At 44.3% G+C, this 12,121-nt stretch overlaps 1 protein-coding gene across 1 annotated transcript in view; it reads right to left on the bottom strand.

Moving 5' to 3' along the window:
- Positions 1-272: 272 nt before the first annotated feature.
- MED27 (mediator complex subunit 27) overlaps positions 273-12,121 on the bottom strand; it is a 360,792-nt gene continuing 348,943 nt past the window's right edge. The window contains exons 9-10 of the mRNA XM_007944206.2: positions 2,399-2,476; positions 273-407 (exon numbers count right to left, since the gene is read on the bottom strand). Coding sequence (XP_007942397.1) covers positions 273-407; positions 2,399-2,476 — 213 coding nt within the window. The remainder of the gene's footprint in view (positions 408-2,398; positions 2,477-12,121) is intronic.

Raw genomic sequence — 12,121 nt, 5'->3', positions numbered from 1 at the left:
TCCCCATACAGTGCTCCACAAAGGCCTACCTTGTCTTCTTCACACTGGCTAACATGTATGATTCTCATCAACCACAGAGATGGAATCTGTTTTTCAAGAGGCTTAATATACAATATACAATATACCATTTCACGAAAGAAAGGGAACGGCTGTACTGATATCTGAACAGTGAAGAGCCCTCGGAGCCATCAGTATTACTTCAGGCTTGTCTGGGAAGGTGCTGGATGGGAGTTTGTATGCCAGCCTGGGACAGAAGTGGGGATAGGGCAGGGTTACTGCCGGCAAGTGTCATGGAAGGCTTCGAGGGTTCGGAAATCCCTCCACGTGGGGGGAAGGCCATCTTGCAGAAACTTCCCGCAGCGCTGGCATGGGGCCTGGAACAGCTTTATGTAACTTCTTAACCAGGTCTAAAAAGAGAAGTGAGGAGAAAAAAGAAAGAAATGGGATCTGGGTACTTCCAATGTCATCCTTCCTGTCAAGTCTAATGATCCCCATGGCCCCAACTTAAGTTGGCTTTGACCCCAAATGATATCCTGTGATTTTACTGAAAGGAGCATGCAGAATCCACAAGGTCATAACACTGCTGACTTTCAGTTCTGATGTTCCCCTGGTGCCCTCCTAGCTGAGGGAGTTTTTAAAATAGAAATTCATACTCTCCAAAGCAGGCAGTACTCCCTAAGGAGTCACCGTGAACCAGCACACAGCCTATGGCTCTGGGGGCAAACATAACCACATTTCATTTTCTGTGTCTCGTGTCTCCTGAATATTAGTATTGATTTTCTTCTCCTTGTTCGCTACCAAGACGCGGTCGTGGTCATGGACATATACTCTACGGAAGACTTCTAATAGATGACGGTTTGAGAATCCTCCAGTGAGGTCAACATATCTTCTTTCTAATCTGATTTCAGAGGTCATCACTCACTGTCACAATGTGGCCCAACACACTTAGGGGAGTTGGGAGGGTGGGGACAACCCTGGTGTCTCCAGATAACACAATAAACAGCAAATACACACTGGCATAGTTCAGAGTGCAGAGTTCTTGTGGGCATCATACATAAGGATGAGACTCACATAACTCAATTCTCAAATCCAAGGAGATTCACTACCAAAAACAAAAAATCCAACCTTCCAATAATCTATAACAGCAGACCAGCAAGTTCTCCCTGTGAAGGGGGCATGGTGAATCCTGTCATTTAATGTCCTCCTGAATTATGTCTGTAAGAGAAAACTGTTCTCTGAAGAGGACGGCTGAGTTTATTGATAAAAATCCTTCCATCTTCATCACAGCTGCCTTCATAGTGGCACAGCTCACACCGTCAATACTGTCCTCTTCCAAAGAGCTAGGCTTTTGTGGAGTTTTGGCAATAAATAATATAAGGTCAATGGATCATTCAATTAAACTCTATCCTTTAGTGCTGATCAGAGTCAAATCCTCCCCAAATCCCAAAGTCTGCTATGAGAGGGAAACCAGGCATTAAAATTTGTTATGTTTACAAATTTTATATGTATCCAAAAATGCAGATTTCATGTTAGACCATAATTGAATTGTTCTCTTCACACATGAAAGAACCAATACATGGACAATTCTGTTGAGCAACTGGATTTGCTTTATTCAACTTCCCCAAAACCATTAAGCCGATTAATAAGCTGCATTTATGTCTTTCAAGAACTAAATAACAGGTTCTTTAAGAATCTCAACTGTTGATGCACACATGATAGAATGTATCAGATGAGCAAAGTCCCACCCTAGCTGTCAACCTGATTTGGCCCTGGGAATAGGTTAAGTCCTTGGAGTAGGTTCTAGTATGAAGAAAAAGGGAGTTTAGAGCAGTGAAAGACAGAGCCTACTGACAGGTGAGGAGGAAGCCATGGTGGTATGGTATTAAAACAGTTGGCCAATTCCGTCAAGGATGAGGTGGAACCAGCTGTTAGTCCCACTCAGGCCAGTTGGTAGCCCACTCCAGCACACCACTGGAATGGCTGTTTTGGGGTCACTCTCATTCCTGAACTCCCACTCAGAAAATCTAAGGATTAAATGTCTTGGGGAACTCCAAGATTTTCCTTATTCACTGCTACATGCTCAGTGCCAAGCACACAGCCTGGCAAAGATCAGAAGCTTAGTAAATACCTATTGACTAGATTTTTTGGAAAATCACTTCAGAAACTGACCCTTACTCAGAAGTGACAGGAAGCACCAGTTAGTTATGCTAGAAGTGGTTTTTCCTGGAGATCATTCCCCTTACCAGTTTTAAAAAAGTATCAGTTCTAAACTGGGAGCCCCAGCTTCCAATGGGAGGCCCACACAATTTGAAGATGCAATGATCTCCAGCTGCTGATTCTCATGATAAGGGAGCCAAGGTTTAAATGAGAGATGTGGCTGGTTTTTAAAGCTACTTACCATGAAGGATCTGACCACGACATCTGGCATCTGGGGCAGCTGATAGTGGAGCAGGGCAGTAGTGGCATGGTCTGTCACCTGGGAACAAAGGACATTGATGGATTTAGGGGCCACTCCAAACCAGCACAGAGGAAACAAGTAAGATAAGTGCACACTTTATATGAAAACAAATCCGCTTGTGAACATCTTCTGGAGGAAAGGACACCTCAACTAAAATCTAAAGTAACAAAAGTTAGTTAGCAGAGTTGTGGGCAGGGAGAGGGAAAGGTATTTATTATATTGTAGGCAGAAAGGATGCAGGGAACACAGGTGTGGAGGCAAGCGGAGCGTGCAATATTCTAGCAACTGCAAACTCGGGCAGGTTGGAGACAGGTTAGATGTGGGGAGGATGCTGGGGGCAGAGGTAGATCTGGAGAGGCAAAGAGGGAGCCAGCAGATCGTGGAGATGTTTACAAGGCACATCACCACGGAAAACACCGCATGAATGCAAAGGATCACTTCCCACTGTCCATGTTTTATTTCAGGAACCATTTTCCCAACCGTGTAATTGGTCTCCTTCTGCTTCTTTTAATTCTCATTCTGTCTCATAACTTATAGTCACATAGGCTTTATTATCAGGAATCTGGTCATTTCTGATGATCTCTTCCTTGGGACTCAAATTTCCTAATATTAGCTATCTCAGGAGCTTTTGCCACTCAAAGAGTGGTCCTCCAGCCAGCTCTCTAAAGAGGTTAAGTCTATTTTCAGAACCTCAGCAGGGCATGCCCATTCTCATAACTCTGCAGCAGTGACTTTATCAGCAAAGCCAGTGGTAAGACAGCACCAAGTCCACTGGAGGCAGCAGGGGATCAGAAGAAGAGAGCACAGGGGTTAGGTTCCAGCATTGTCCCATGATCCTGATCCAGCTACTTAACCTCTTTGGGTTTCAATGTCCATCTGAAAACAAATGGACTGCTCTAAGATCTCTTGTAGTTCTGAAATTTGATGATACCATGAATCGCCTGTGCTTGTCATCAATCAGCAAATTGATGACAAACAGATTATAACTAATCTGATAGCTGTTTCAAACTAACAGTTTATTTGATTATCCTCATTGGGGATTCTTAGCATTACAAATATTGTGGTTAAAAACAAAACAAAAAACTCCGGATAAAATCATTAACTCTTAAGAATAAGAGCAAATACAGACTCTGTAGACTTCCAGTGTTTCACCAGGACACTATGTGATGTGCTAACAGACCTAAGTAAACCAAAAAACCAAGCCCACTGCCCTTTAGTTGATTCTGACTCATAGTGACCCTACAGTCAGAGTAGAACTGCCCCCATAAGGTTTCCAAGGCTGTAAGTCTTTGAAGAAGCAGACTGCTTCATCTTTCTCCTGTGGAGCAACTGGTGGGTTTGAACCACCGACCTTTGGTTAGCAGCCCAATGCTTTCAACCACAGTGCCACCAGAGCTCCAACAGACCTATTACGTAAACCATGAGGTAGAAAGTAGAAGCACAGGTCCAGGCCCCACATGGTGAGATGCAAATGATTCCAGATGTTACTCCAGCTACACATCCATACATTCAGCCAGAGAAGCTAAACCACAAAGCAGGCAATAAGGGCTTGGGTCTGGGTCCCCAGCTTAAGCAGGGTAATCTTTGGCTCCTTACAGAATCTCTCTAAGCCTCATTTTTTCTCCTGGATAAAACAGAGATTATAACAACACATGCTTCCTAAGGCCAGTGAGAGGGCAGATGGAGAGCACATGCATCTGTAGCCATTCCTCTCCAGCAATGATGCTGGCCCCGCCTGCACACACTTCTTTCTGCACTCTGTACGGTCCTCTGTTCCTGCTGAACTTGAGTGGCCTGCTTGGTGAGCCCTCCTAGACGCTCAGGTCTGTGAAGGCAGGGATCAAATGTATTTGGTTTGTGCTATGTTTCCCAGGCCTAGATCGTCACCCCGCATAGAGAAGGTACTCAACAAATACTTGTAAAATAAGTTAAATAAACTTAAAAAATGTCTACTCACCAAGGGCCACATGCCACAGACACCTGCAGTGTCTTTCTTGCAAATACAGCAACAATTCATGGACCCAACAACATTGAGAAATCCTCACCCAAGTGACTTTCAAGATAAATGGCACTTATTCTTTTTTAAGTGCTAAGATGGTTTTTATTTTAAGCATCTTTGACAGACAGTTTTCTAAAATGAGCAATGCTTTTTATTTTTAAACGAGTAGTAATGGAAACTTGGGTAAATGGTTGGCAGTGATTGGTGGAGTGAAACTGATGGCTGCAAAACACAGCAAAGCAAATGGTATCAGAACCATCCAGCTAACCTGCTTCAAAAACCCAAAAACCATGCACGTGCCACCGTATGGGCTGAGAAGACATTCCCTGCAGATACACCTGCATTAGTGAAGAAACAAGGTTATGGAGAGAAGTCTTTGACCTGGTCCTACCATTTATTTTTAAAGTGCCTCTAAGGAAGTTCCCAGGAGCTCTGGTAGCATAGTGGCTAAAGCACTTGACTGCTAACCATAGGGCTGGAGGTTCAAACCCACCAGCCACTCCTCGGAAGGAAGGTTGGGCAATCGGAAACCCAAGGAGGGGTCAGCACATAACAACAACAACAACAACAAGGAAGTTCCCATCCAGCGTATCAACACTGATAGCAGGCAGCCAAGGCTGGCTGTGTTTGCTCAGCTCCCCACTCTTCCCTAGTTCTAGATATGACTTCTTTTCCAATTCAGGGGATGGTCCATGTGCACTCCAGCCCTGGGAAGTCGGCCGGGATGAGACTGGATCATTTGCAGCAGCTTGTGCTGGGCTGGGGCCTAATTCCCTCATCAGTCTGCTGGTCCAAAAGCTATATCCAGGGCAGACATGCTTTATTTGGGTGGACACTCTTTTAAAAAACAAAAACTGTTGCTGTTACTTGCCATCAAGTCTGTTGACTCATGGCACCTCATGCACAACGGAACACAACGCTGCCCAGTCCTGCACCGTTCCCATGAAGAACTGCAGATCAGACCACTGTGATCCAGAGTTTTCACTGGCCGATTTTCGGATACAGGTTGCCAGAACTTTCTTCTTAGTCTGTCTTGGTCTCTGGACATTCTGCTGAAACTTGTTCAGCATCATGTTGTTGTGTCAACAGTGACAGGTAAGAGCCACTAGTGACAGACAGTGACTCATAGTGACAGATAAGTGGCACCAATTGGAATCACTCCCATGGGTAGGCTTCCTGCCAAACAAAAGACAGGGCTACAAGGTGAACATTGTACCACATAAGTACAATCAACCTTAGAACAATCAACCACAGGAGATCAGAAGGGCAGCATTTGCACACAGAGATAGCTCAGAGGGCAGGAGTGCACAGGAAAGAAGGACACAGGGAAAAGGTAACCAAAGGGAGGATTGGAAAAGAGCTGTTATATTACGGGGATTGCAGTCAATGTCATGAAACAAAATGTGTATGAACTGCTGAATTGAGAACAAATTTGCTCCATATACTTTCACTCAAATCAAAATAAATAAATAAATAAATAAAACAAAACAAAACACTACCTCTATCTTAGAGGTTGTCGTAAAGAAGAAATGAGCTCAGCCATGTGAAGTGCCTGACTCAAGGCTTACCAAAAAAACCCAAACTCACGACCATATAGCAAGCCCACAGGGTTTCCAAGACCGAAACTCTTTTTTTTTTTTTTTTTTAATTTTATTGTGATTTGGGTACAAATTTACAAAGCAGATTTGTTTTACTCTTAACAGTTCATGCACATTTGATCTCACTGCCCCGATTACCATCCCCAACCATAAAAGCTCTCCTCCACTCTCTTCCCTGTGACTACCCACTCCCTCTGCCCTTCTTATATATGCACTCCTGTCTGTCCAGCTTTCCCTCTATGTGAATGCTGCCCCTCTGATGTCTCATGGCTAACTGATCTAAAGGGTACATCTCCCTACAGTAGGTGGGTGCATCTCCTTGGGGCAGGTGTTCTGCTTGTACGTCTTTCTTCTGTTGGGCTGAGAGAGCCAATCCATGGAAGTGAGCCTATTTCCAGGCCCAAAGGATAACCTGAGGCCACAGTTTCAGGGGTTCCACCAGTCTCTATCCAAAGAGTAATTCTGGTCATTTTTGTGTTTTTGAATTCTGTTCCACATTTTTCCTTCCATGCTATTCAGGATCTCCAATTTTGATACTTTTCTGAGTAGTTGGCATTAGTACCTGGGCACTATCTAGTTCTTTTAGTCTTAGGGTCATGAAGGCTGAGGTCCTCATAGTCCATCATATGTTTGGACAAATTATTTCCAAATGACTTTGATTTTCTTCACTAAGACCAATAGTTGCACCTTAAGATAGTTGTTCGAAAGCTTTTAAGATGCCAGTCACTATTCACCAAAGTAGGATGTAGAATGTGTTAGACTGGGTTCTCTAGAGAAGCAAAACCAGTAAAGCTTATAGAGAGAGAGAAAGAGAAATTTATCTTAGGAAAATGGCTCACACACTTATAGAAGCTGGCAAGTCCCAAGTTCTTGGATCAAACATCAAGCTGAAGGCTTTTTCCAACTCATGCAGCTGCAGGGGCTGACGAGCTCTAGGTTGGCAGGCAGTATATCAGCTGTTGACTCTAATGAATGACAAATCCAAGATCTCCAGGACGAATGGTGGATGATTCGCTCACAGACAGTTGTAGGCAGCACAACAGGATCCTGATCCACAGAAGAATGTCTCTTCTTCCAGGATGTCCATAAATATATTAGAAGCAGGTCACACCCCTAGGGAAACTTCCTTTCAACAGACTGGCTGCTCAAAACTTATACATCTGATCCCATCATGGGAATAATCCACATCACAATTGCTTAAACCACACAGAATTGTAGTCCAGCCAAGTTGACACACAGCTCCAACTATCACAGTCCACCCTTTGTCAACTTGGCAGTTGTACACATCCTCTTAACCATATTGTTGTTGTTGTTGTTATGTGCCGTCGAGTCGGCCCCAACTCATAGCGATGGCTCGTTGGGTTTCTGAGACAGCATCGCTACGGAAGTGGATTGCCCCATCTTCCTTCCAAGGAGTGGCTGGTGGGTTTGAACTGCCAACCTTCTGGTTAGCACTCATGTGCCTTAGGCACTATGCTCTAAATAAGGTCAATTATAAATTTGTATTTGTGCCTAACAAGGTACGCTAATATGTGCACAACCGAAACGCATTAACCTTATCTACATTTCACAGTTCATTAACAGAAGGAAACAAAAATATTTGATGCATATATACAATGAAGAAATATAACAATCACAGTCCTCATTTCTGCAACTGGTCACGCGGTCGTAGATGATATTCAGAACTACCTTCTTCCAGCACCCATTCCGTATTTCCCGTGCCCTCAGCAAGCACCTCAGCTGGTCGTGGTTCTTTGCCTGGTGGGGTGACCCAAACCTTCATTTGTGAAGGGTCTGGGCCATTAGCAGTCAATCAGAATTGGGCTGCTGTAATTTTCTATTGACTTTAATCACAAGGCATGGTAGTAGTACTAAGACATGTCCTAAAGAATCTCCTGTATTCCAGACATATTCTTTTTTACCTCCATTATGTCATCTCAATCCAATTTCTCCTTGGTAATCAGGATCTATCACAGCAGATAGTACAATAATGCTCTTCTTTGTCTGTTGATCCAGAGGCATGAGGAAGCCAAAATGGCCAGGTGGCATTCTTAACTTCCAGTTCAATGGAATCAGTATTGTGTCTCCAGGTGGTAGCGTTCCTCCCTTTGGGACTAAGATCTCCAGACCCGCAGAGCATGGGGTAGCAGGGACAGGAAGCAAAAGTTTTTTGAGTGGGTCACTAGGGGTAATAGTGAGTGGTACCACTCCCGTTTCCACCCCTTAGTTCCTAGCCCCGTGAATCCTGGCTATTGGAGAAACAGAATCATATATTGGATGCTGGTTTTGAGCATATGCAGCCTCCTGGAGAACACCGCCCCAACCCTTCAAGGTATTGCCACCTAGCTGGAGCCGTAATTATGTTTTCAGTAGGCCATTCCATCGTTCTATCAAGCCAGCTGCTTCTGGTTGACGGGGAACAGTGAATTCCATGAGCATAGGGCCACTGCCATACTGTATTTGCTGTGAAGTGAGTCCCTTGATTTAAAGCAATGCTGTGTGAGATACCATGATGGTGGATAAGGCATTCTGTAAGTCCACAGATGGTAGTTTTGGCAGAAGCACTGCATGCAGGGAAGACAAATCCATATTCAGAATAAATATCTATTCTAGTAAGAACAAAACTGTCCTTTCCATGATGGAAGTGGTCCAATATAATCAACCTGCCACCAGGTTGCGGGCTGATCACCTTATGCATCCTTTCACCATACTTACTCAATCTGTACACTGAACAAATGATCCAAGAAGCTAGACTATAAGAAGAACATGGTATCAGAACTGGAGAAAGACTCATTAACAACCTGTGATATGCAGACAACACAACTTTGCTTGCTGAAAGTGAAGATGACTTGAAGGACTTACTGATGAAGAATGAAGACTACAGTCTGCAGTATGGATTATACTTCAACATAAAATGAAAATCCTCACAAATGGACCAGTAAGCAGCATCATGATAAATGGAAAAAAGACTGAAGTTGCCAAAGATTTCATATTACTTGGTTCCACAATCAACACCAATGGAAGCAGCAGTCAAGAAATCAGATGACAACTGCACTGGGGAAATCTGCTACAAAAGACCTCTCTACAGTGCTGATGAGCAAAGATATCTCTCTGAAGACTAAGGGACGCCTAATCCAAGCCATGGTATTTTCAACAGCCTCATATACATGTGAAAACTATATAGCGATGAATAAGGAAGACTGAAGACTTGATGCTTTTGAGTTGTGTTGGTGAAGAATACTGAAAGTACTGTGAAATGCCAGAAAAATAAACAAATCTATTTTGGAAAAAGGGTAGATGGAATGCTTCTTGGAAGCGAGAATGGTCAGACTTCGTGTCACCTACTTTGGTCACGTTGTCAGAAGGGACCAGTCCCTGAAGAAGGATATCATGCTTGGTAAAGTGGAGGGTCAGTGAAAAAAGGGAAGGCCCTCAATGAGATGGATCAATGCAGTGGCTGCAACGATGGGTTCAAATATAGTGAGGATTGTGGGGCTGGCACAGGATCAGGCAGTGTTTTGTTCTGTTGTACATAGGGTCACTATGAGTTGGAGCCAACTTGACAGCATCTAACAAACACAATGTTGTGCCAGTTGAGCATGATGTCCCCCAAGACTATAGTCCCGAGCCTAAAGGTCAAGGCTGTAAATCATTACAGAAGCAGATTGCCTCATCTTTCTTCCTCGGAGTGGCTGGTGGGTTTGAACCACCAACTTTTTGGCTAGCAGCCAACTGTCTTAACCACTACATGACCAGAGCTCCTTGGTTGCTAATAATCACTGAGCTTGTGACTTGTTACTCCCCCGCACCCATCCCAGGTCCCACATATGCAAGTGGCCACCACCAGCTGGAGCCAATGGGGGGTACCACTTCTGGATAGGGCACACACCTGCAGTTTGCCTGAGTCCCCCCAAGGTCTTTCGTCTTGCATGCTCTATTCACTCACTTACCTGCCTTGTTAATGACCTCTACCTAAAAATCTCCACCTCTAAGATGTCCTAAACCTGCCCCCAATCCTTCTTTTCTCTGGATGCCTGGCCTGGTTTCCTGATCTTTATTTGAGCTCTTCTTTCTTAAATTGACAAATCTGTGCCAATATCATTTTCCTTTCCTTAGCTAATCTCTGAACTTGACCTCTTCTGGCTGAACTCCGGTTCTCCAAGCATCTGATAAGACATGGTGTGTGTGTGTGTGTGTGTGTGTGTTTTAATGGCAGATTTTTTGGCAGTAGATTGCCAGAGCTTTCTTTCAAGGTACTGAGGTATTTCCGGGTGAACTCGGATTTCCAACCTTAGAGTAAGCAGCCAAATGCGTTAACTGTTTGTACCACTCGGGGGCTCTGAAACATGGTTTTGATAATGGCAAGGTGCTATACCCAGGCAAGGAGTTTTGGTGGCACAGTCCATGAGGCATTTGACTGCTAACCAGAAGGTTGGTGGTTCAAACCCACCAGCTGCTCCACAGAAGGAAGATGAGGCAATCTATTTCCATAGATTCACAGCCTTGGAAACCCAATGGGGGTTGCTATGAGTCAGTGGATATACTCCAGGCAAGGTATCATGCTGTTGTTGTTTTGTGCCGTCAAGTTGGCCCCAACTCATAGCGACCCTTCTTTGGGTTTCCAGAGCAGTATCACTATGGAAGTAGATTGCCCCATCTTCTTTCCAAGGAGTGGTTGGTATCATGCTAGTTACATAAATATTTTAAGTGCTGTTACAAACCTGCTCTTTAGTTCCCAAACCAGGAACCAGGGTTCACCCCTTACCCTCATTCTTAAGCAGTATCCAAGTGGCTAAATTCCAAACAATTTATCTTGAACGTCTCCCTACTACTTCCTATCTCTGCTGCTACTCCCTCTTCTAAGCTGCGACCTTTTCCTGTCTGGATGACTGGAGGAGCCCCAGCTAGCACATCCACTCTTGCTCTCTCCAGTCTTTTCTCAACACAGTAGTTAGAGTGAACACTCTGCAGCAAAGGGGTAGAGCGGGCTTGGGAGCTGAAAGCCTAAGTATGAATGCCAACTCCACCTCTTCCAGTAACGTAACCCAGGCGAGTTATTTAAATCTTTCTTAGCTACGATTTTCCCATCTGGAAAATGGAGATAACAGAGTACCTATCAAATGGGATAACTGTAAGGATTAAACAAAATAATGTTAAAAGGCATACTGTTCAATAAACATTAGTGTTTATTATTAAACTATAAATCTAACCATACCACTCCTCTGCGTAAAACCCTCTTACAGCTTCTGAATTCACTTCAGATAAATATTTGGGACCCTGCAGGATCTGGTGCTTGCCTCCTCTCTTATTCCCTTGCTACAGTCACAATGGCTTGAAAATAATGCAGTTCCCCCAATGCTCCATGTCTCTTCCTTCTCTCAGTGCTGGTCTCCCTGATTGGACCTCTCCTCTCTCTCTTGCCAGCCTCCCTTCTACTCTTCCTTCTGGGCCTGGTTTAAGTCTCTTGCTCAACTCTTTTCTTTCATAGGACTCCTCATGAATGAACTTACAAAATAATTTACGTTCAGTGTCAGTCCGTAACTTGACTGTGAACACTCAGAGGGCAGATGCCATGGTCTGTCTAGTGCCTGGCACAGAGAAAGTTCTCAATGAATGTGTGTTGACTGAATGAACTATTGATTTCCTGAGGCATCTAAAGAGATTGGGACAGATTAGGGGTGTAGGGTGCAGATAGGGAGACCGCAGCTGAGGGCTCTGGACCTTGGTCTACCCTGCAATGCTAGGGAGAGCCTCTCTGGAGAACTAGAATTAACATGTCCGGGGGTGAGGCCAGGAACTGTATTTTAACAAGCTCTCCAAGCTACTCTTATGTATGTTGTTGTTGTTGTTATGTGCTGACGTTGTTGTTGTTGTTTATTATGTGCCCTCGAGAGTTGGACTCAGAGCCATTCCTCCTTGGGTTTCCGAGGCAGTTGTTGCTGTTGTTGTTATGTGCCGTCGAGTCGGCCCGACTCATAGCGACCCCTCCTTGGGTTTCCGAGGCAGTATCACTACGGAAGTAGGATTGCCCAACCTTCCTTCCGAGGAGTGGCTGGTGGGTTTGAA

Source organism: Orycteropus afer, unplaced genomic scaffold (genome assembly GCF_000298275.1).
Source record: "Orycteropus afer afer isolate SDZICR_OR568_19922 unplaced genomic scaffold, OryAfe1.0 scaffold00123, whole genome shotgun sequence".
Lineage (NCBI taxonomy): Eukaryota > Metazoa > Chordata > Mammalia > Tubulidentata > Orycteropodidae > Orycteropus > Orycteropus afer.
This window is presented reverse-complemented; position numbering and strand designations above follow the sequence as displayed.